Raw genomic sequence first — 26,988 nt, forward strand, 5'->3', positions numbered from 1 at the left:
TATTTGTGGTGCCAGAGTATCCTTGGTTACCTACCAGGGAGCAGGTCATCTTATTAACTCATTGGGCCTCCTGGTGCCAAGCAATGCCTTTGGCTGATTTTCTTTCTATGCTGAATTGACTGATTTGTTTTACAGAACTGACCACATCGGCTAGTTATTTTAATGGTAAATCAAATTATCCTAGTTCATTTCTGTCTTTGACTAAGTCTCTCAATGCCAGGAACCCTGCTAAGTGCTGAGGGTCAGACATACCTAAATTATGATCCAGAGTCAGCCACTTGGCTTCCTGTACCTTATCCGTGGAAGTGGAAATGGTACTAATTCTTTCTGGGTCTGGCTAATGAGACCATTATATAAAACAACTCTTTAGTTCCTACACAATGCCTGATCTCTAAGGAATTTTGTTTTGCAGTAATTGATATTACATGTATCGTGTTTTTATCACACCTAATACTTAATTTTAATATTAACTTTGTCCTATGGCTTTACTGCCCTCCTTGCCCTAGGTCATCAAGAAAGGGACAGCTAATTACTTGCTCCTTTCTCGATATTGCTCCTTTATTATGGAGCTTAAGTCCTATTATAAAAATTGGATGGAGTCTCTTATTCCTTACTCTTGCTTCTAATTACAGGCACTTTCAGCATAAGTTCATTCATCTTTCGACTGCCGCCCCCTTCATTGTGCCTAGCATATCAGTGCTCTATGGAGTCTGTGGAGTTGAATGAACAGGTCAAATGAGTATTCACTGTGAATGGATCCATCCATTCTCCTTTCTGCACCTTGCTAATGCCACTGAGAGAATTACTTTGGTTCTGAAATGTGTAAAGACAAAATAGTCTTTAACTAGATCTCTTGCTTTTGATAAAGATTTTCATTGTCTATATAGAAGAGATCAATTTTTATTTCTGTATTTTTTGTCTTATTAGTCTTACTAGTGCTATATTTCAGACTTTTTCTTCTGACATTCCTTGCTATAGGACATTATAAAAAAAAAGACTTCCTTACTTTCATTTAAACTTTTATTTCCCACATCACTTTAAGGTATACATTTTTCTCTTTCTCCCCATCATTAATACATTACCATTTGACTCTATCATTAGGCTGTCAATCATAGAACCCTTGAGAAAGAAAGAGTCCTTATTTTAAACAGGTCTGATACTATGATAAAGAGGTTAGTGCACTATCTACAATTCTATTCTTGTCAAGAATAGGCTTTTGAAATTTTGAGAGAAGAAATGAAATTTAGAAGAGCTACCAAACCATGAAAGATCTAGGAAGAATAAAAAAGAGTAAAAAGAGAAAGAAAATATTGAAATCCAAAGACATTGTCGAATGGACAAAACTTGATATAGAGTTCTAGAAAGGTCCTTTCTTTATTTTAAAATAACTCAGTATGCAACAAGAAATGTCCTGAATGGTCAATCTGAGGTTAAAGGCATGAAATTCACCTTATGGAAAAAAAATTTAAAAAATTGTAGTTGAAGTTCTCTGAATGAAGATCCATCCCTAGTCCATTGTTAGTGGTCAGAATATTAAATATTTGTTTTGAACTTTCAGGAAAAGGTGATAAGATTGGAGTGCTGACTGGCTAAAAAAAGAAAGGGTAACATTTTGTGACCATTTTCAAAGAGATATTTTGCAAGTGGCTGAAGGGGTTCATTCCTTCATTTCCAGTGAAGTTTGGATGAGAAAATATGCCTGAAATAAAGCAGGACAGCTTTATATTAGTTCAGACATACTTCCTGAGTTCTAAGATCCTCTAAAATGTTACTAAGCAGAGCAGAATTTTCCCCACAAACAAGCTGGAGAGTTTTCCAAGATTTCAAATTATTAGGCAGGGTTTACAGGGACAGTGCTGCCACAGTCCTAGTTGTTCTGTGGGATAATCTGACCTGATTCGTGAAGGAAGCCCATGAAATCTTATCAACTGCAGACTTTACATAAAAGGGTGGGTGGCAACCAAGTAGGGGAATAAATCAGTTCTTTCTGCAGATGGGAGCTCAGAGCATCCCATTTGCTTCATAACTGTACTGATGCTACAGCAAATGAGAAGCTGCAGTTAACTTCTTTCGCCAAATATAAGAAAAAATCATATTTTTACTTAAAACTGAATGTTTTTTATACAAAAGAAATTATTAGGTTAAATTGTACTTTGGGAATATTACATACAGATAGCCATCAGGTTATAAGTGAAGGAAATAGATTTCTTTCACTGCCTCTGTGAAAAATTACCATCAACTGCTCCTAGCTTTTGCTTTACAAAACTTTGACATATGTCCCTTGACCTTTACCAACTACCCTTTCACGTTTGACACTTAACATTTGCTACATGATTAAAATTCAGCGTTAATTAATTTCAACACTATCAGTGAAGTTATATTTAGCTAAGAACGCTCACTTTTGTCTTTTGTGAGTAGCATAGCAGTGTTATTACAAAGAGGTAGTCAGGAGGGCAACAGAGATATGAGAAGAGAAGAATGATTCAGTGTGCAGATAATTGTTTCAAGTGAAATTTAGCTTGGTATTTTTGGTCCTGTCCTCAGTAGAACTGAGATTTAGCACCTCCGGCTGGCATTTAGCCCCCACCCCCATGTAGAAGGAGGCTGTGCTGGGTGGATGCTGAGAACGAGCCACACTAGAATTAAATTATAGCACAGTTCTAACACTGGCAAGAATTTTCTCTGGCCCTCTCTTGGGTACAAACCTGGTGATATCAGAATTAAGACAAGGCATTGCTACAAAGATCTCCATATGGTGTGGCAGGCTGCTCAATGAGAGGGTTGATAGGGTTGCCTAAAGAGCATGACCCCAAAAGTGGTGACCATTCCCAAAGGAGGTAGTGGAAATAAGAACATTTAGCTATACTAGAGTTGTAGTTCTCTGCTTAAAAAGTCATCCATAAAGTATTGATGATTGATTCTACACTGTATCCAAAAAGCTCATTAGAAATGGATAACACCCTAGAAAGGCGACCTCTTTCTCCAACTTTTCCAAGCCTACTCACCGTCAAAATTATTAGTTCCTCTATCCCATGCTCTTTTTCTTTGGGAAATAGATTATGGTAAGAATGTAGATAAGGCAGATCTTGCTTTTACCTAAAGCTCTAAATGCTTTAGAAATATCACAGTTGTCACTCATTGAGATGGTGGCATGAAAATTGGGGTCCTTCAATTTATTGTACCACTGAAATACTTTGGTCCTTTAGATGCACATACAGGACAGAAAAAGAGGAACTTTTTACTTGGTTGATAGTACAGGTGAGACACAATTTATATGTAAGTTGTTCATATAAGTCTTGATAAAGATGTAATAGATATTGAGTTATTTGAGAAAGTATATTGAGGTATACCCCAATTATTTAAACAAAGCAAAGCAAAAAACTTTGTAGCATTATCTTTTGTGTATTACAAAACATTTTGCCTCCAATAACTTAAATTTTATGCTCCAGAATCTGGTTCCACAACCTCACCTCCTCCACCACCTATAGTTGGAGGGCACTTGATCACTGGAAGATTTTGTTTTTCTGCCCACTCCCTAGGGAAAAAAAAATTCCACCTTCATTTTCCAATTTTAGTCATATGTGACTCAGCATCAAGTTATATTTCACTGAGTCAGGCACTGGTAGAATGTCCCTGCACAAGAACTAGCCTTAGGTCTGAACTTTGAGTCAAGTCTATCTTTGTTCTTGATGGGACACTAAATACCTATCTTGTTGCACCTCATGAAAAGCTTATTAGCTCTTTAAAATGTGATCTCTGACTTTTCTTACATTGCTTTTGTCCCCCATCCCAATATTCTAGAGTTATATTTCTGAAATCTAGTGTTAAGATTAAAGTCTATTTATTGTTGAAGCCAGCCCTGGTTTAACCTCTGTGCTTGGGCCTCTCACCCAGGCCTCCTCTGGGTTTTACTGTCCCCTGGGTCTGCTCTTATGCTTGTCACAGTAACTCTATGTCCTTCTACCTCCACAGTCATGGGAACTTCTGGACACTGCCTTATCTTTCAAACTTGGCTGACTCCCACATCTTTCATTGAACAGATTGTCAGGAATGTGTGTGCCACCCCAGTGGACTCCTCTGGTCCAGATCTCAGGTCTCTACATCCTGCCCTGTTACAGTGATCTTGGCTAAATCTTACCAGGAAATGATGTGGAAGAGGCTGAGATTTATTATTAAGGGACCATACGTGGAAGGGGGAGTATCTGTTAGATTTAGGAGCAAATAACATTTTTTAAGAGTGGAAAGCTTTTATACAAATGTAGTTTTATAGTTCTTGATTCTTCTAGTCTTTTATGACTTTATTTGGTAGATGACTATAGGAAACATATTTACTTCAAATACTTGATTTCAAATTAAAATTTTACACATCTGTGTTTTGTAATATTTTTCTTCAATTCTGACTGGATACACCTTGAGATTGAAAATAGTTTTATTTTTGTACATTATTTTTCTCTCTATTTTTCCACCCTAAGGTGTTACACAATGGCCTCATTATGGAAATGAAACATCCAACTGCTGGGAAGATTTCAGTGCCAGGTTTGAAAATTTGAGTTATTTTCCATAACACCTTTCTTCATTAATTGTCTCACATGCTATTTTCTGTAAGTAACTAATGATTCTCTGAATGACTTATGAAGACATTATCCAAACATAATTTTGAATGAAAGGGGAATTCTAGGACAAAATCCATAAAAATGTATACTGATACTATAGAGCTATGTCTTCATTCTAAGGAATGTCTGGTTGCTTCAGTGACAAGGAATGTACATATTTCCTCATTCCTTTTTGTGTAATTACCTACAGAGAGATAATAATAAGTGTGACAAATATTAAGAGATATAGTGTGGTTCATGTGAGAATGAGAAAAAAATCAGGCAAGAGAGAAATGGTCTTTTATTCCTCTAGAACTGTGGTTTAGGATATGGATCTTGGCTTTGAAGATCAAGAAACAAAATGTTTTCATTAATCCCAGAATAGACTGAATTTTTATAAGTTGACTCATACCAGACAAACCAAAGACTGCTTCTTAAGCCAAAATGCAAACTTTCATTTCCAGAGAGGGCCCTTTCCCTGGTAGCCAGAAGCCTCACACCCACTCTTAGACCATCATGGGAAGTGGTTCATCCAAACTGTAGTGAGAGCTTATGAAAAAATGTATCACTCTCCCACCACAGACTTTGTTTCTCTAGTGATCATAATATACTCATCCCTAAGACCTGTTGTCTTTCTCTACATTATTGTTCATTGTGCTCTTATTGTCAACAATATATACATCTCATGCTTTATTTATTTATTTTTGATAGAGGGCAATGAAATTAGGATATAACTTTTGTCATTGTTTTCCTGAAACTATTTCCTGATCACTGCTTGGAATGTGGGTATTCCCCAAACTCCTCTGCCATCTCAGTCAAATGACAGAGAGCATGTATTTCTACAGGTACCTTATCATAGTTCTTGAGTATCTGCTATTGTTAATTTCATTGTAAATACATTCTAACTCTAAGATTTGGGGTCAGCTTGATGATAATTCCCCACAGCAAATCATATAATGACCACTGGCAAGCAAAGAGAATACGAGGTAAGTATGATGAATACAGAAAGTTAAAAGAGAAACTGTTGATGTATAAGAATATGAAAAAAATGTTATGTATGAATCAAGAGGATACCTAAGAGAGTAGTAAAAGCATATAAGAGACTAAATCCACACATTATAGGGAAGTGCTACATGGTATAGAAAGAGGGTGGAAAAACATTGATAAAAGCTAAGAAGGTCATTCATTCATTCATTCATTCAGTCAGTAAATCATAGTATTGAGAATATACTATATGTTTGGCATGCTTGGAGTCCTGGGAATACAAAATTAAACCAGGCAACTTGGCCTCTGGCCATGTGAAACTTGTGATTAATGAAAGTCGGGTAATATGAATAACCAACAAATGTTTCTTTAACTGCTAGGAAATGAAGGAATAATGAGCTGTCATAGAGAATAATTGGGGAAAACAGGGCCTCACATAGTGTGAATGGTCAAACTGAGATTAAAAGGTAGAAAGAAATGGGCACTTGAGGAACAGGGGAAGAGAATTTCAGGCAGAGGGAACAACATATGAGAAGACCTTGAGATAGGAAGGAGACAGTGTGTTGTGAGCCAAAATGAAAGGGCAGGGAAGTGAATGGGGTGGGAAAAGGAACTGAAGAGCCATACAGAACCTTGAGGCCCCCCTGAGGCTGGGTTTACCCTAATTATAACTAAGTAGAGGAAATGACACAATTTACAATTTAAAGCAGGGGATCAAGTTAAGGAAATTATAGGAGTTTATGTGGTAGTCTCTTAAATTAGGGCTACACCTATCAAGAGATTTTTTTTAAAAAAAAGGGGAGTGATCACAACAAGAACTGTTTTCAGTTTGAGAAGACTAATAACTTTCTTGTAGTAGTTTTTAATTTTTTAGTGGTAGAACTGATAAAAGTGATGGTTAATTTAGTACTCTAATCATTTAGCTTTCTTCCTTTGTCCCACCTCAGGGACCTCAAAACACAATCCAAGAATCACTGATATATACAATGTGTATGTACACACACACACACACACACACACACACACACACACACAGAGTCAGACAGCTATTTTCACAATAATGCTGTGTAACAAAACCCCACAAAATCTCAGTGGCTTCAGACATAGCGTTTATGTGTTCTCTGCATATAGATCAGCTGGGTGGCTTGGCTTCTGCTTGCAGGTCTGAGTGGCTTGGCTCCTCACTGCAGGTTGGGATCAGTTCCACTCCATGTGTCTCTGATGTTCTCATGGCAATAGCTGAGGAACAAGAGGGCAAACAGAAACCACAGTGCCACTTCAGATGTTGGAGTAAAACAAGCAGATCTTTCTTCTACATCTAACTGGCCAAAGCAAGTTTTAGGCTGTATACAAAGAGGTGGAGAAATACATGTGACCTCTTTTAGAAGAAACTTCAGTTCCATGGTGAAGGGCAGGGGCACATGGAAGAGTAAATAACTGGGACCAATCATTCATATGACCACAATGAAGCTCTCATCTCTATAGCAATCTCTCTCTTTCTCTCTTTTTAACTGCTTTTTGAAAAATCTTATTTTTGTTTCTTTAATTTCTTTAGAGATTAGGCTTTTTGAATGTTTATTTTATAGACTTTATAGTCAATATATCTGCTTATCAATGTGATAAATATCTAATTTGATGAAATAAATGTATCTAGATTATTTTGGGACTTAGAATATGAGTGTCTTTGAGGGCATTACAATTGGATTCCTCATGAAAGTGGAATGGCAATTCTGCTTGTAGGTGGTAGATAAGAAGATGATAAGAAGATGATATTCTATCTCTAATTTCAGTGTATTCCAGTAAAGGTCCATTTAGAAGAAGAGATATTAAATGCAAAGGGAATTTATGAGTGATTAAATTTACATATTTTGAGGAATGCACATTGCTTTATTTGCCTATGATAGTTCTGCCTTTCTTTGTGAAGGGATGCCCCCACTGGAGACATCACGGACACTATTGAAATAACTCAAATTCCTCATTAGTGCTTTCATGGGACAAGCCTGCCAAAAGAGGACAGGGTAGAGTTGAGTGACTTTATGCTATACTGCTTCCTGGTTATTCAGTGGAGACACACTTTGAATTCACAAATATATATATATATATATATATATATATATATATATATATATATATATATATGTGTGTGTGTGTGTGTGTGTGTGTGTGTGTGTGTGTGCATATTGACATTTATAGCAAAAAATATTATTGAACATTACTAGATTATATTTACTTACATTTACTTTGTTATTGATGAAATTCTGTGACCTCTACTAAATTATCTACAGATTGCACTAATTTGCTTGAAGCACTTTGTTTCTTATTCATTTATTGAAGGACAGCAATAACACTTATGCAGTATTGATAGTACTTTGTTTAGAGCTGTTTAATTCCACTTAGCATTCCCCCAGAACAGAACTCCTGTACAGGAGCCAGTTGATTAATACCTTAGAGGCACCAGCCAACCAATGTGTAAAATACTTTGAACATGGATGAGAAATTATGTACTTCTTCAAAATCCTTCTGGCGCCTTAGAGAAAATGGTTATTTTAACCATTCAGTACATTGTTTCAATATTTTTAATCATTACCAATATTAAAGTACAAGTAGTATAAACTAAATAATTCCCTTTATTAATTTGTATCTTTTGAAAATGCTACTTTTTTATTTCATTTCCTATCACTTTTCCCTTTAAATAATTAGGAAGAAATGTGTATGTAGATGATATAGTTAAATCATGCAAACTAGTTAGTCTTTATCAATTATCTCTAAATATAATCTGTACTTATGCTAACACTATTGTTCTTTATTTTATATATTCTTCATTAAACTACTTTCATCTGTGCTTTAAAGCCTATTATACAGTTAAAGGCAAAGAGTGTTTAAGAAAAATTATCAATGGGGTTACAAATGAGAACACACATCACATCTATCTTTGCTGGGCTTCCATATTCTGGTGTTCTAAGAGTCCCCAGTGAGAGAGTAGTGGTTAGTTTGAGATCAATATTTCTTGAGTGTATTAGTTATATAGAAGTGTCAGCACAATAGGCACCATGCACTAATCTGTTCACATTTAACTAATGGAACCTGGTACTTTGTTCTCTACACCATATAAATTCTGTTAAAAGAGCCGAGTCCATCCTGGATGTGGACAATAAATATGGAAAAGTGAGATGGGTGTTTCCATGGAGAATGGGAGGCTACAGCTGGATGCTCTGGGAGCACAAACCAGGAGAACTTGCTAGTGTGTGGGCTAAGGAAGATTCCTCTGAGAGGTGAAATGAAGACAGATACTTGAACACTGTCAATGTATAGCACACCAGAGCTGCTGAGAAAACTCTAGAATGGAAACATTTGGAAGGGACAGGCTCACAGTTACCCTGGAGAGGGAGCCAGAGGCCAGAAGAACAAAGCAGATTTCAAGGCTATCTATACTGAGTCCTCTAAGACTCCTATTATCTACATGGTGAAAGTGGAGCTTGGAAACAGAGCTTTGGGCAGGGATCTCAGTGCTGGCTTGGCAGATGTTCTAATGGACTAATTTTAGGAATAATTTCTCTCTCCAGAAAAATCTCATAATATGTTGGATTTTAAACTATGAAATTGATTTTAAAAAATGTGTCCTTATTAAGTGCAGAGATGAAAAAGCATGTTGAACACAACAAACATTTCTGCAGCAAGACATCGGCCACTATGTAAACATCACCGTACTGTACTTGTCACCTAAGTGGAAAGAGCTTGCATGAATTATCACATTCCAATTTCAAAAGACTGCCCATTTCCTCCCCACAATTTACATCTTCTGTACTACTCCTGGACATCGGCCTTTCAGGCAGAGTGGAGCATGCTGTCCTTCCACATACTGTGGTACTGTGGAGGTGCCAAAACAGCCCCGGGGCTGAGTTCCAAATTCCAAAGGATGTCATCGAAATCAAGTCTGATGTGTAGCTCTTAAGTTTCTCACCATAACCTTTTTTATATTCTTCCCTGTGGATGTACGCTGTGGTCATTCAACTCTAGCACCACTTCTGGGAAGTGTTTGGTGGCAAGTGTCAACACTCTGGAGGGGATGCAATCTTCTAAGCAAGAGAAAGGGTTTCAAGTTGAATTACCCTTACTTGCAAGTCCCCTGATCTGTATGTTTTAAAAACCACTTCCAAATTCTTTTAAATAAAAAATTTCCTAAGCATTTTCCATATAGTATTCTATTGTTCACACTTAGAACCTGTGTTGATTTTTAGCCACTGGATGTCAGATGAAGGAAAAGAGGTATCACTATGGGTTAATGTATCTTAACCTAAATAATGGAAATACTGATGTTTGGATTTTAAGGTGAACCTTTTTAAAAGCTGAATGATTTCTTCATTTAATTACCTAACATTGTGTTTGTGAATGTTTTGCAAGACTTTTATAAATGACAATCTTAAAAACCTTTTTGGGTCTGAGACTGTTTTTTCATAAGCTTGTAGAGAACAAACATGCTATCATTTAAAGGAACATCAACACCATCTATCACAACTTAATAATGTTTTCTTGATGGTGACTAGTATAAAAAGCTATTAGGAAAAACATATTTGTTAAGATACCTATTATAGGTATGGGCCACCATATTCTGCCAATATCTATTTTACTGTGAAGCTATCTAGAGGTGATTTATTTCACTCTTTTAGTTTGTTTTTAGTTTTACTCACGCACAATAAATGAAATCATCACCTAGTCTCTTCTGTGGTTACAAATACTCCTTTTCTATGCTACATAGTCCTTCACCTTGCCCTGTCACTTCTGTCTTTCTTCTTCTCTTTAGATAGAAATTAGGTAATGTTTCTGAAATCACATATCCTAAAAATGCAGTTGAATTTCTATAATGAACATCAGCAATGAGAAAAGCTGTCACAAATATCAGTGGGAGAAAAAAGAAAAATTAAGAAAAGCCAGTTTCAGTCTATACCCCTTCATACAGTTTAAATATGCTGACCCTCATAAGGAATTTGAAGTAAAACCAAGGGGAGGATGAAAGGTGAGATAAGTTATTTCTTTCAGGTAAGAAGGCCTTTCAAATGACAACAAGAAAAGTGTGTGAAGTTTTCATGTTGCGTATAGTTCACAATCTATCTTCTAAAAAAGCATACTCCTTCAGGGACCAGGTGATTCTGCAAAAAGAGGAACGAGATGAAAGGAAGGTACTATAGTCTGTCAACAGAATGAGAGAAATCTGGCAGAGAAGTGAATTTTCAAAGAAACTAGCCATGGTACTTCCCAAAGTCCTTAACTATTTTTAACATGATTAAAGCTCCAACCCATGTCAGGGTACTGAGAGTGAAATCAATCAGTGTATTCTCAGATGATTTGACACTGAGTGCCTGCAGTCTTCTCGGGAAGTCCAGTTATAGTGGAGCAGGATCTTAGACATTGTTCTCACTCAGTGAGAAATGAATAGAACAGCAACTTTCCTTCTTAGGAGAGCTGGAAGGAAGCAGAGGAGGCATGAATTGCATCCCCAGGAATGTCTCCCACCAGGCACCAGAGAAACTCTGAGAGCCAAGTAACTGTCGCTGATATGACTTAGGGTTCTCCATCAACGATGCTTATCTGTGCCATGAGGAAGAAATATTTCGTGAGACATGGGCTTTCACGCTCAGGAAATTCAGGCTCTGTGAGTTGAGACTGGGAAAGTGGCCAAGAACTCAGTTGTTCCTCTGCAACATGTCCTTATCAATCCAGATCCGAACGGGTTTCCCAATAAGTGAATCTAACAGACAATGAAACTTGTTGTCAGTCAGCCCTAAGTTATCAATGAATTTCTGGGATGCCGAGTGTTTCTAAGAGGAAGTGCCATTTATGCTAAAGACTTATCTGGGTAAATATTTTATTAGATTTAGACATTCTTTGGGATGTTTTCTGTACTACCAATCTGCAGAACAATTCTTGAGGTTAAAGGTATATTTGAAACAATTTGAGTGGACCACTGAATGTCCAATGGAATAAAGAAATAAAGACCAAAACAAAATAAATCCAAGTATTTGGGAGGATGAGACAGGAGGATTACAAATTCCAGGCCAGCCACAGCAATTTAGTGAGAGCCTGCTTTAAAATAAAAATTACAAAGGGGGACTGGGATTGGAGTTATAATACTCCTAGGTTTAATTCCAGGACCATCCTCTCCAAAAAAAGGGTCATTATTTAATTTTGACTAAGCATACGATGATATGCTAATATGAAGAAATGTTGGTGGAGGTGAAGAAATGGTAATAAAGGAGTTAAAAACCTTCAGATATTACAGTATCCCCTCATGCCTCAAGCCCCAAGGCTAAGGATTTTTGAGTATGTGGGACTCATAGCTTATCTCCTCAGCTTGAGCTGAAGCTATCACAGCTAATGTAATCACATCTACTTGTTGTCACATGTTTATCTGGCTATGACACTAGCATTCAGTGTGTTCCTGGGTTTATCCTCTAAGTATGGTCAGGATACCCCATAGAAGAGGAGGTCTGAGGGGCCTTGAAAAGCTCCTCCTATCTGTCCTTCACCTGGACTTCATGTTAATCACAGAGAACTGTGTGACTCTTAGAGTGTGTTGCCCATTATTCTGATTCCTCAGAGCCTTAAAACTGTTAAAACTGTTCTTAAGAGCTCCATACTTCTAGTTATTGACTGAGCTGTAAACTTTGAAAACAGTTAAGAAGTACCCTAATTTTAATTAAGTTAAAAATGAAAAAATGCAGTTAGAATAAACATTTTAGGAATGTCATGATGAAATAAAAATTCCACCGACATTACACTGTCCCAGCAAGCACTACCTATATGGATATAAAGAATGTCCCCGATATGGTTTTCTTCCCATAATCTCCCACCACTGAATATGCTTTCTTTTTGTTCCTGAGTATTCAAGTTGATGTTGAACCTTAAATAATTTACTTTCTAGCACCTTTAGTGAGATCAGTCTTCTCATTCTTTCCATTGAAAGGAAAAACACAAATTATCATACTGCAAATATATATTTTGTGAATATATTTTAATGGCATCATTGATGTGAAATGTTGGATTTAAAAACACAGAATGTAAATGCACATCTATTGGGTACTTCTCTGTATATGACACATATATAAACACTTTATAATACAATTTGTTTTATCTTCATGACAATTCAGTAAGGCACAAATTATTATGCCCAGTTCACAGATGAGAAAATATAACTGGAGACTTCTTATGTGTTGCTACCCAATCTGATGTTAGTGTAGCAATTCAGACCCAGGTATGGGTATTTTTAAATCTGCCCATGGTCTAGCCCCAAATGAAAGTTCAGTTTACTATTGAGTATTTTACTCTGTGACATTAGTCTTTGATCTAAAAGCAGCTGTATGTTTTTTAAGTGTTTTTTTGAAGATCAGCTTAGAAAATTACTTAATAATGTTTAAATTTCAAGAATTTAAACGTAGATTGAGTCCATATCCTTTTGGGATTAAGTTTGTGGTTTTACAAAGTCTATAATTGTGTTCTATCTTTAAAAAAAAAACCATCAGAAAGTGTATTGTTAGGCCATTTTGATATTCTCAAGAGCATATAAGTGTAAATGCACCAAAACATGTGGCTTGCATTTCCTTCGAGTTGTACTGTTTTCACACATTAACAGAAATGCAGCTTGGAAAGGAGAAAAAAGAGAAATGTTTGGGACCTATATGCAGATTTCAATCTTCAAAAGACCCGAGATGTTATGCTGCCACCCAGACTTACTTCTATGTTTTGTCTTCATACTGATCTGCTTGTGGCCCTGGAAGTGTGTGGGCAAATTTCCACTTGCTCACTAGTGGGCAAATTTCCACTTCTTGGTTTTATTTTATAGTTAGAGCCTGATTTCCTTTGTGCAAAATTAATTAAACTCCAAACAATGATCTTCTGGTATGCAAAAGTTAAGATGATTTCTTTCCCCAAGCATGTGGCTGATAGCATGGCCAGAACAAAAGCTTAAAAATTGATTAGTGACAATTAGTGTATAAGTAATGTATCCACTTCTATAAGGTACTTAGAGTAGTCAAAGACACAGAAGTAGAATGACAACTGCCAGGGACTGGAGGGAGGGATTATGAGGAATTAATTATTAGTAGGTACATATTTTCAGGTTGGGAAGATGAAAAATGTCTGGAGATATATATGGAGTGATTGCTGTATAACAATGTGAATGTACTTAATGACCTGGAATTTTACACTTAAAATAGCTAAAATAATAAATTTTATGTTAAGTATATCTTTTTACTACAATAAAATATGATTAGTAAGAAAAATTACTTCACTGATTTCTGTTTTCATGTATACATGAGATAGTCATGTATGATATACATACAAGATAGGATAGAATGGAGAGCATATAGGCACAGTTAGACATGAGACCAAAATCATACTTTGCAATTCATAGTAAGAGAAAATAAACAGCCCATCTAATCTGCCTCAGTGGCATCCTTCTCATTTTCAATAAAGAGATAAAATACTTCATTGCACCTCATAATAATTAAATAAGAGTATTTGCTATGTCCTCAGCACATAGAAGGAGTGTATGAAATATACTGGTATTAAGTATCTACTTATAGATAACTAATAAACCCTTAAAAGCATCTCTCATAGTGAAAAGTCTTGGGGATAAATTACACTAGCCATATTATTGTTTTCAACTATTAAACGCTAAAATCGCCATGCATGTTTCTCCACAAATACACTAAAACAGAATTTTTTGTTTTTCTATTATTTAACTCCATGCCATGTACTGGCTGACAAGAAATTCAGTCAATGGAGCACATGATGGTGACCAATCAAATGAAATGCAGTGAGGATAAGGAGATCCTGAGACTGTTACTGTCAGATGTGTGCAAGGCTCAACTGGCTCCTTTATCTGTTTTTCAACTGGAAGCTCTGGGATGAATATCTGTGCATAAGTCAGTAGAGACTATGCAGGGTGAAAGGCTTCCCACAAAACATTTTCCTCTGACAGATCATGCAGGTGAAAATAATAACTCAGGGACCATAGATGAGACTGTCACAGCTTGTTCAGAAGCATTAGAGAAGAACCATCCCAAGGCAGCATTTCTAAAATGTACCTTGAGGGACCCCCAGTTTCTTAAATTAGTTAGCAATAGTTGTCCCTCTACAAAATGACCACATTGTTAAACAACTTTGAGAACCCCACATTAAACAAAGGTCAATGAATTTTCTTTATCTTGACATTCTCAGAACCATTGGTATTCAAAGACCTGTTTGAGTCACCAGGAGAGGGATACTGAATGCCATGTTTCCTTAAGTTATTTGACCATAGAGACCTTTCCACCTCTAGGGCCTTTATGAAGACCATGAGAAAGAATGATTTGTGGTTCACCTTGCTGGAAACATGTGTCCCTTGGAGCCACAAGAGGCAAGTTCTAATACTCATTTAGATATTGGCTCATTTACACTAACAAAGGGAGAGGAAACCAAATGAAACTGAGTGTCCTCCAAGGATCAGAATTTTTGCTTGTTTTTTAGCTCAAGGGACCAAGAATCCCAAGGAATGTTAGAGGAGAGTCCTTTTTTCCCATGAGAGCTGGACACTCCTGACCACTGGGCAGGAGAGAGTCAGCTGGGGAGGAGGTGGGAATCCGCAATCCACGTGGCTAAGAGACCCTGAGGGGTTGCCTGCCCTGCTTTCCCTCCTCATTGGCTCAACCCCACCCCACCGCTGAGAGTGTCCTTTGACAATGAAAGGCCTTAATAATGGAAATAGACTGAGGGCTGTGCTGAAGTGCAGATCAGAAACAGCTCACACGGTGATGCTCTTGCACTAGAAGCAAAAACTATCCTGGGATCTAAAGAAATCACTTAAAAAGAAAATACTTTCTCTTCATTCAGCCTCAGTAAAGCTGTACTAGGAGAATTCTGCACAATTGTTCATACTCTAGCTTAGAAAATGGAGTTGATTAAGTGGAAGGCAACTTTAAAAATGTGACAAAGATGATGAGGTGATTAAGGGGTAGGATTTAAGTGGCAAGATGTGGAAAAATTAAGATGTACGACTGAGCAGCAGTGACAGTGGGGTCTATGATAGCTGCCTATAAATATCCAATTAATTGCCTAATGTGGCAAATGAGAAAAAACAGGCTTTAACCATCAAGAAGGAAACTTGAATTGAGGTTTACTAGGTAGATGGTATTTAACAGCAAGGGCGATTTGACTGTCTTCATATAGGAAAATTAGTTCAGTTATTTGAATAAAGATTCGGGATATCTTTCTTCATTGTAGTAGTCTGGTGTCAACAATATATTTTTCTTTGAAAAGATGCATATGTTTTCATGTATTTTCAGAGCAGAAGTTGAATAATAGAGAAAGACATAACATTTGCTGCAAGGTACTGTGATTTGTGAGGATGCCTAGGGTTGCTTCAGGCTTCCTGGCATGTTTTCCCAGTTGAATTATTCTGTTGATACAAATCATAGAAAATTCAAACATTGCGTTATACCGTATGTGAAGCCACACCTTTAATATAAAGCATAATGAGGATAGTTACCCTAAGAAGCACTTAATATAACTAGCAAACACTGAGCATGCCTGCACATCAGGTGCTTCACAAATACATGAACTAATCATCCTATCTATGCTCCAAGAGAGGCATTCACACCCCCATCTTACAGATGAGCAAACTGAGTCTCAGAGAAATTAAATAATCTGCCAAGGTCACACAATCAGTAAGCTGCAAAGCCAGAATGTTCAATGCTGAAAAATTCCTACCCTGGTATTGTGATGCTCTGCTGCCTCCTGAAGGCATTTTTGATCATCTCTTGTATAAAGGTGTTCCCATACTTGGCTCAGGGAACACAGGGCTTCAGCAAACAGCTTGCCCTGGGAGCTAGACAGGCTTGGGCTAGAAGAAAGGGTGGTGGACTCCAGCCTCTGAGAGTCCAGGGCAGATGTACGGAGGAGCACTGCCAGAGCTCAGAAACAGCATCCAGATTTGATTATGACTTCTCCTTGTGGTCTTTGCAGCTTTGTGTTATTTATTCAGGTCTATTTTCACATAAACAGAAATGATTCCTCCTTTCTGAGCACTTCATTGCTGGTGGCATTGTGGAATGTCCCAGGAAGGGGGGAATGGGGCCAATCCTAAAGGAAAAATTTCTCTTTGGCTTGCGTATTTATATGAAAATGCCAAAGCTGTCAGCTGTTACAACAGCAGGCCCACGGTAAAGCCTTCCCCCCAGCTGACTTACAGCAGCTATATGCCTGAGGGAGATCACCCTAGTAGGCCTCATTAGGAGATGAGAAAAAATCGTTCCCCCCAAAAGAATCACCTTGCATTCACAAGTCGTGCAAGAAATTTAGGAAATCTACACTTCAGTGTATTTTTATTTCAGCAAGAAGTTCCCAAATTAGATACATGGAAGAAACAAATCAAATTCCAAGCACCCTCTATTTAATGCCTTACCTCAGCTTACCACTGAGGAATATTTTTCTTGAATAGAGAGAATGTAGATTGAGAAAGTAAATTTCACATTCCTATTTATAGGACATTTGAGACAAACAGCCCAACAATGTTATTGTTACCTCATTCGCCTTTTTTAGCCATCAGGACTGACTGCTTATGTCTTTTACATTCATGGAACGCATTGCAAATCTGAGGAATTCACTTCCATAGCAGGACCTTAGCAGAAATGATATATATCATCTTGTTTGGCTATCTTTATAATGCTTTTTTCTTTTACTTAAAAAATGTAAATGGTGTATTAGTATTGATGGAAAAACCAGATCTAACAGAAAGGTTTAAAAAAATCAGTTACTTAGATAACTCTTCTGGACTCATTCAAGACGCAGGGTAGGGCAGAGTCTAAAACAACACAGTCCTGAAGGCTCTATGTTTTAAATGGAGCCTAATTAGAGCTCTTTGTATTAAACTGGCTAAGGCTTCTTCTTTTGTGTTAACACTTCCAATAGCAGTAACCCCAATCTTATTTTGTTCCTCTGCTCCTGATACACAAGGGAAGCTGTCAATTTGCTACATCTGAGCAAGTTTACGGCTGGGACTCACAACTAGTTCTTGTAGCCAGGCCACGGGTTCTTTCTGTACTGTGGGAGCTTCTCTTTCTCCACTGTCCTGATTTTGAAGGCTTTTTATACTTATGGCAGTTCAAGATATAATCAGCATAGCCAGGTGTGGTGGCGCACACTTGTAATCCCAGCATTTGGGAGGCTGAGACAGGAGGATCGTGGTTTGCGGACAGCCTCAGCTACTTAGTGAGGCTCTCAGCAACTCGGTGAAACCCTGTTTCAAAATAAAGAATAAAAATAGGGCTGAGGGTGTAGCTCAGAGATAGCCCCTGGGTTCCATCCCCAGTACTGCAAACAACAAACAACAAACAACAACAACAACAACAAACCAACAAGATATAATCAGTATAGAACCATTGTCTTTCTTAATCTCTTTTGCCTGTGTTATAACAACAGACCCTCAGAAAAAATAAGGTCCTCAGAAAAAATAAGTGTCAACTTCCTATTTGGTGTTTTAGGTCCTGCAGTGATTTTCATTAGTTAACTTATTTTTATTATAAATAAATTTCCTGTACTTTTCTAGAATATCAAGCAACACCCTCTAAGTTTTCAGCCATGTATTTCTGTTGGAATGTTCTTCTTTACCCTTATTAAATACTTCACATAGACAAAAGGAAATGTCAACATTTAACCTTTAGTATAAGTTGGGAAAATAAAGTATTTTTTTTATTTAAACACAGTAAAACTCCACTGTAATATAGCCTTTTATTCTTATATCCCAATATAATATGGTTGAAATTACGAACCTTCAAAAGTGTAGAAAAAGTTCTACTATTGTAATTCACACTCAAGTCTGGGTGTCAATCCCAGAATTTTACCTTCATATATGAGCATGCTGGGTGGATGTTTTTCTCTCTCAAATCTAAATTCCTGTAAATTCCGATGTCAGTTTACCCTTTTTATTCCAAATACAAAATGAAAATTCAATATATCAGTAAGAATTAAGCCTTTGAAACAAATTTTCCTCAACACCTTATCCAAGTATATATAGAACAGAATGGATAATTTGAAAATATGTCAGTTTTAGATTTTATTAGACACATATTTTTAATATAAGAATACCAATTATCCTGGTATAGATGCCATTTGACGTGCATATGTGTTTCCTGTGACACATTTTAAAATTTTGTGCCCAAAATCCTGTGTTATGTAAATATAGTTATTGCTGTTATGATACATGTATATGTACTTTGCATCAAGGGTAACACTGGTGCTGGATGGGGGGTGAGGAATACAATCTAGTTGTGTAGGTATGAAAACTGAAATCTGTTGATGTGAGAATTGGACCACCCAGAATGTGGGTCAGAGGGCCAGCAGGGGACTGCCTACCTATGCTGATTCATGGAGTGTGGTTACCTGGTAACTGATAAATATGGTGCAGGAAGATCTATCAAGGTAACTTGACAGGCAGTGTGCTAAACATAGATGTCTAAGGAATATCACAGAATTCTGACAAATAGGCACTGCTCAGACTTCTTCTGCATAGCAAGGCCTCATCCACAGGGCTACTCTTCCTAGGTAGAACCCAATTCCTAACACAGGAAAGGAAATAAAAAGTAAGAATGAGATGGAATCCTTTATTTATTTTTTTCAAATCTTTGGAGTACCAGGCCACAAGAATGATATTAAGGATGGAACTGAGGCCCCGGGAAGAAGGCAGAACTTACTTTTCAAAACTTGAACAAAGGCTAGAAATTTGTTTTAGGCAAGGTGAACACTGTGACAGGGACTGAGGCACACAGCTAGGAAAGTTGTGGCTCGCAGTGAGGGTTGAGGATTACAGTGAGGACTGAAAGAAGACTGAAAGAGCCATGATGCCATGAGCTCAGACCAAGAGTGCTTCACACCCGTCCATGTCTGTCCCAGGCTCCCCAGAAGTGGGGGAGGAGAACAGAATGCAGAAAACCAAGCAGAATATTATCAGAGGGGGTTCAGATCAAGGCTAATGCTAGATTTGCTCAGTGTAGCAGTTAAGATTCCATAGCAGGGTTCTCAAGCTCCTGAATAGTGACTTCTCAGAACTTTCTACATCTTTACTAGAAGAGAACTTGTTAACAGCAGACTGCAGGACACCTGGGCTGTTTCTTCTGCACTGTAACACTTCTCAGTAGTTCCCTGACATCTTCAATGGCACCATGGACTCTTCTCTGAAGGTCAGCAGGGCATGTTTCAGTTTCCCTGTGTCACTGTGGGTGTTATCTCTTGGCCAAAGATCAAGGTCACCAGGAATCTGTTTATTCTGGTTGATGCCAAGAATCACTAAATGTTTTAAATAGCCCACAGACCCACCTTATCTTCCTATCCTCTCCTCAAAAAAGAAACTATATTATGACCAAGACAAAATGTTTTTTAAAGAAGTTTTTTGCTATGACCATCAGGCTGGATGCTTAAAAACTGGGCCCTCTATCCAGTTAATTTTCTTTTCAAATAGTGTTTGTTTGCTGTCTTGCAATACAAAACTCTTCATATTAGGGTTTAAAGTACTAATGGCACATTTATAAAAATATTCAATATATCTACACTATCTTATTCCTTTTTCTGTGAAAACACATAACTTGGCATCCATTAGTCCTCTGAACTATCAGACTTTTGAAAACAATGTTTTGATGGGTGAGGTATGTTTGTGTGACAAATTATTCTTTAAGGAAAGAGCAGCCTGTGGACAGTGGCACCTTGAAATCATGTCCTGCAGTGGACATGTTTATTAGAAATTTTGGATATAGTGTTTAACTTAGAGAGGGATATGCCTTCATAGAACAGAGCTATTAATGGTAAATGTGATAGGGAAGGAAGTTGAGTTATATGTTATAATCACACACATTCTTAAATGTGGAGTAGCAAAGACAAATGGGGGGGCAATGATTTTCATGGCATGATAGTTCTATGATCTGCAGATAGAATCAGATGTGCTTTGATGATGAAGAAAGAATCCACAATCCAAAGAATTCAGGCAGCTACTTGCCTGAAAAAGACAAGGAAATGGGCTATCCTCTAGAGTTTCCCACAGGAATGTCACATTACCAACACCTGGGCTTTAGCCCAGTGAAACCCATGTCAAACTTCAGACTTCCACAACTCTAAGGACATAAAGGTGCTCACAGTTTTGGAGATTTCAAGGCTTTAGTCCATGTTAGGTCAGGTGAAATCTATGGATATCAGGGCTTGGTAGCAGAGTGAGTGGGTGCAGAAGGCTTTGCTCTCATATCATGGAGGCTGAAAGCTGGGAGAAAGCAAAGGTAAGAAGAACCATATACAATCCACAAGGACATACCCCGAAAGACCTCTCCCTAGCAACTAAGCCCTCCTCCAACATGGATTTCTTAACCAGGATGTAAAGTCTAAGGGGCATTCTAGGTTCAAACTATAACATAGGGTTAGAGAAAAGCACAAAGAAGAAATGGAGCAAAAAAGACATCTGGGTATCTTTTGGGGAAGGTCTCTGGAAATTGCCAAATTATTTTTTTTATTTACATACTTAGTCAAATACTCAATCACTTGGAAGGAGAATGGCAAGTGTTTTATTTTGGCAATGGTGGTAGTGTTTGCCTTATTGAACAGCAGATGTGCTATTTCTATAAAATAAAGAAGTGATATTATTGGCCAACACAGCATATTCATTACAACATTGTGTAATATTATATGGTCGATTCTGGTTTAGCATATAATATTGTATGGTTTATATATGGTTCAGCTGGTATGGTTTATGCTCTGGAAAGTCTTTCTTAATCTCAAGGTGCTTTGGGTGTCATTTCTCTTTTTTCCCAAATGACCTGTGAATACCTAACCTTACTGTGTCAATAAAATGCTGTTGTAACCTTGGACAACAAATAGCTTACTGGACTGTGACCAATTTGATGCAGGAGCTCTATTTTTAGCATCATATGCTTAACACAGTAGCTATTAGAATGTATTTATAATGAATGACTGAATTAGTCCTAAATATCTTTTAAATACCAGGGACTACAACATTTTGAAAATGAAGCAGATATTTTAAATGAATATATATCTTGTTTTATGTTCTTATAATATTTTTGTGTGTTTAAATAATTTTGTAGAAATTCTAAAGAAGCTATGAGTATATATCTAAATCTATAGCTAATGTAGCTGTACTATGTGTTTTGTTTCCAAAAGTTGGAATTCTGCTGATAGCGAGACATATTTACATTCCCCCACACTTCAACATTCATCTTTCTGTGTAAAGAAAATTTAGAGCCAAGTGTGGTGGCCCCACACTTGTAAACACAGTATTTGGGAGGCTGAGACAGGTGTGTGGCTAGCCTCAGCAACTTAATGGGGCCATGTTTCAATATAAAAAAATAAACTAGGGCTGGGCCATATCTCAGAGGTAGAATGAACCTAGATTCCATCCTCAGTGCCACAAAAAGAAAGTTTAGGAAGGTAAAATTAAGGGAAATTTACATTAGTTTAATCTTTTAAAATGCAACAATCTATATTAATGCAACCAAGTTATGTAGATAACAATAGTATTGTAAAGTTATCAAATTGACTAGTAGCTCATGAATTGAGACTCTTTCTTTAGGATTTTGTATGAGTGTTTTTAAGTCTTTTTGTTAGTCATTCATATTTTTTATAGTCCTGTTAGAGGATGATAAATCAACAAAATATTTTTCACCTTATTTCTTAAAACTAGAGTGACCACATATTCAGTTTGCATGGGATTGCATTGATCTCTGCAAGTTTTCCAAGCATAATTATTAGTATGCTCTCCCTTTTATTACCTGAAGGAGTCAGCCACTTACAGCCTGCTTCTCTGTCCACAGCAGTATGTATTTCCTTCCCTTCTCTTTTCTTCCTCATTCTCCACACCAAAAAGCAACCTTCTCCAGGAGGCTCAGCTTCTGGCTTTGGTTTCAATATTCCTGTTACCACCTGTTGAAAATCAGCTCATGCTCAGCTCTTGCAGATTGCTTCATGTTCCTGCGGTTTACAGATAAAAGCTTTTCTTCTTTAGAGAACAACATGCTTCTGGTTAAAGAAAAAAAAATAAAAGAAAGATTTCCGTGTTTGAGTTCATGAGCATTTCTTTAAATTACTACAGATCATCTCGCATCTATCAAAGGAGATGGATAGAGCAGCAAAGCTTATCTAAATCCTAATCCTTTTGAAATGTTTGCCTTTTCCAAGGATTTCTTTAAAAAAAATGATTTGATAAAGTGCATTTCTCATTTTCTTAATTAATATAGATATAACCAAATGGAAATTTTCTGTTTTTAAAATAATTTGAAATGTTGCTTCTCTTATTTTCCTATAAGTGACATCCATATGTACCTTAGAGGCACGTGGGGTTCTTTTTTATAATTTATGATTTAGTGTCTTTTAAGATATTGTATTATATGTATTGCTTCTTTTACTACTCTTTCTCATATATGATTTTTTTCTTTAAATTTGTTGTTGGCTCAAAAACATTATCAGTAAATTGATTGGGATTGTTAATAAAATAGAGGTACAATAGTTCTAAATGATTAGCAGTTCTCAGCTGGGCGAAATTCCTGGGGTTTTATGACATCACTCTGCCTGCAGAGATACTTTTGTGTGTGTGTGCCTTTTGTCTATGTTCCAAGTAGTTACGTTTGTAGAATATAGACCTCCAGACAAGTAAAGTGTTTCTGTAATTGTATTTGAAAAATAGTATAGAAAATGAAGGTGTGTACCCCATGGAGAAAGTTGAGGTCAAGTAATTCATTCCCAAAGCTGTGCAGTCATAAAGATTCACATATGGTACTCAGAACTAGTATTAACCAATCAAATAGCTCTCAGAGGAGTGCTCACATCCAAGGTCAATGCCTAACAATCCACATAGCCATTTTAGCCTTCTAAATGCATGCTTGGTGCATGGACAGAGGAACAGGAAATCAAAGTGAAAATGGATACTATAAATCTGTGTCGTACAGCATAATTTGAACAACTTTTAGTGAAGGCAAATATACAACATCAGATTTTACATTTCTACAATACTGCCTTAGTCATCTGGAAACCTAAATCTTCCTTTCGTTATACTTATTTCTTTTCCTAATTTAAGACTCAGTAATATTGTGTAAAACTTGTTTAAGTTTTCAAAGAAAGTCTTCCTTCCTTTTTATAAAGGGTTGAATCACAATCTCTCCAAGAGTCACATACAGATAAGCAATTTTATAAAGTAGTTCAACTTCTCTAGTATAAACCCCAAAGTTATTATTGCCAAAAAATGACTTCAGAAGTAGCAGGCAAAACGAACACTAAAATATTTTCTTTAATTTACATAAAAGGGAGCTCAACTAGTATAAAAATATATACATAGGTGTTGTTTTATCTTTAGGAATAGATGTAATTAATTGGTTCTGAAAAGTTTTCAGATGTCAGTGTTCCAAGAAATTAATTTGCTATTTTCTCATTACTCATTGTGGAGATAGAGAGATTGTGATTGTGATTGTGTGTATTTTTGCTACCTTTTGATTTTTAGATGCTCCAGTAGAACCCATAGACCAAAAATATTGTGTCTTATTAGGATGTAATTTACATTTCCTAACAGAATTATTCATAATGCTGATGAGATTCACATGCAGATTATAAAGCCTTGAAAAGACTTATGGATTTTGATTATATGTTGGCATTTCCCCCAAGTTTTACATTTTCAGTCTACCTCAAATATTGCACTGTAAAACATAATGACTAAGATATTTTGGGAAAAAAATTGTCCTAAACATCAAGAAATAATGGATCTTGGGTTTTTGTTAGTGTGTTCCCATTAGTAACATTTAATTGGCAGTGAAAATGGGAAAAAAGTTAAATAAAATGATTCATATCTTTTTAATTGTAAAAATGTTACAACACAAGACTCTAAATGGGAGGAAATGCTCATTACAAGAAAATATATATTTCACAGTATCATTTAATACTTGTTTTTGAAGAGTGCTTACCATATTATGGAATTTCATTTGTTGTATTATTGAGCTTATTTCTTCACAGAAGAGGAATTAGACAATAATAAAAGCACAAATTAAATAGTTATCTGGACATCTCTAAAGTTGTTGAAAGATAACCTGATTAGTCATTAACATAACCATTCTGAAAGGAAGTGAAAAGTAAGCCCCTTAGGGCCAGAACATGCTAATGGAGCCCTGATCACAAGGAGGGGGATGTCCTCAATCCAACTGCATACTATGTCTTCTAAGTAAACATATTTTATTTCTTGACGCAGCCACTGATTCATACCTGTGCTCTCAGGCAGGACATGGAGGCCCAGTTTCTCTACTAGAAAAACACATGTCCTCCAACATTCTCAGTTAACAATCTTAAGAGGTAGATCTGTAATTTAAAGTTAATATACATTGAGGATCCTCTATTAGACACTGTGCTTGGTGCCTAAAATGCACATCTACAAATATTATTCCATCTTTCCTGATAGATACTACTTTCTCTGTTGTACAGATTAGAAAATTAAAGTTCAAATCAATTAAGGACATGGTTGAGGTCGCACAGCTGTCAAGAGACAGAAGCTTTCAACTGATATGAGTCTGATTTAGAAATTATTGAACTGGACTACTCTGCAGCTTTGCTTCTCCATAGCGGAGAGTCTGGCCTGGTTTTTATGCCTACCTGGCCATCCTTTATGGATTTTAGAGGGTACGCCCAAGATATTAAACTGTCTCTGGCTTATGTGTAAAGTGAGAGGATTATTTTTGTAGTTGATCTCCTTCCATGAAAGTATAAATAAGGCAGTACAGGTGCACTATTCCACATTCATTTAAAGAAGCAGCAACATAAAATCAAGTGAGCATACAATGTCAGAGAGGGAGGTGCTCCAGAGATATTTTGAACAGAGATAAGTCTTGCAAATGCTTTTACTGATGGAATTATTTCGTTTATATTCCTGCTTCGAAAGATTCTGCTCTAAAGAATATACTAAGTTGTGACACATTGTATATGTCAGGTAATATCCTGGCTGCTCAACTGAGCCTGGCGCAGTTCTGCCTGCCACTTTGCACACCTTTGCCAGACTCCTGCTGAGCCAGATTGCAGTTTGCAGTGACTGCCCATTCTGTCTCTATGAAAGTCCACCAGGGAATCTGGGTGTCTGCAGAATAAAATAATTCAGCTCCAAATAAACACTTAAGGCTTTTTATTTTAGTTTTATTTTATTTCTCATTGACACATAATTATACAGATTGATAGAGTGCAGTGCAATCTTGGAATGATTATATATGGTGCATAATGATTAAATTAGGGTAGTTAGCATCTATAGCAACTCTTATTTGGCAAGCCCAGAATCTGCTATTTATTCATATGTTTTCTTTCTACTCTGCCTCAGTTTCTCAACTATCAAAATAGGAATAAAAGAAAACAAACAAAAGCACATGTGTCCTGCAGGGAAATTCCATTCTTACTTAGATTGAAATAGCTTTGGAGGTGACATTTTAGTACTCAAACCCAGATTAATTACATCATTATTTTTACTCGTTTTAATTGTTGTATTAGATTGACATGTTTCTTTAATGATATGAGGAAAACCTTGCTTTCTGGATTTGCATTGTCATATTCTTTTGGGAAGTTTTTTGGTTGCCCTTATGTTTTTAGAATCTAGAAGTTATAAGGTTCATATCAGTGTTATTTTATTTATATTATTTTAGTTTTAAAAAGTCAATACCTGTGTCTAAATGGAATAGTTGAAGCTGAGACACTTTGTACTCAGCTCAGACATGCAGTGCTATAAATCAAACATTTGCTTTTAAGTTACAGGTGTAAAATAAAGCTGGCCACTACCTAGCACTCTGGCTCTGTTCCCTGCTATATCTGCAGCAGACATTGCTAACCAAACCCAGACTCTTTTCCCTCAAGCCTACATGCCACATGACTTTAGAGAACCCTTTTTGGCATAGAGATGTAACAATCATTTGGAGCTGTTGTACAGGATGAAATCAACTTGCCATCCATGGAACAATGCCCAATGTAATGAACTCCAAAGAAAATATTGAGTTCTTTCTCTTCAGGAAGCACTTTGAAATCTTAATAAAAAGATGCTTTGCAATGAAATGGCAAAAGGAGATATCTCTGATATTTTTAGAAGCTGTATAATAATATTGCAGGGTCTATGAGAAAGATTTTGTGAAAATATTAAGTTTTGAATAAAAAAAATCATACTATCAGGAGGAAGGATGAAAGACAATTTCCTTCTCTGGAAAGTCTCTTACTATGTAGAAGTTGTTCACATAGGAGTTGTTACATTCGCCAGACACTGACAAATCATCATAATCTTTTGTCTGTACCCAGATATAAATCTCTAGGGATAGTTTCTACTTCCTTTTTTCTCCTTAGCTTTAACTAAAAGCTACATTATGAGTACATATCAGATAAAAAC

General features: G+C 36.6%; 1 protein-coding gene across 1 annotated transcript in view; it reads left to right on the plus strand.

Moving 5' to 3' along the window:
• SUGCT (succinyl-CoA:glutarate-CoA transferase) overlaps positions 1-26,988 on the plus strand; it is a gene marked incomplete at both ends in the record, with an annotated part of 986,025 nt that overhangs the window by 854,771 nt on the left and 104,266 nt on the right. Inside the window, one exon of the mRNA XM_080701949.1 lies at positions 4,473-4,536. Coding sequence (XP_080558075.1) covers positions 4,473-4,536 — 64 coding nt within the window. The remainder of the gene's footprint in view (positions 1-4,472; positions 4,537-26,988) is intronic.

Source organism: Muscardinus avellanarius (genome assembly GCF_963383645.1).
Source record: "Muscardinus avellanarius genome assembly, chromosome: 9".
NCBI lineage: Eukaryota > Metazoa > Chordata > Mammalia > Rodentia > Gliridae > Muscardinus > Muscardinus avellanarius.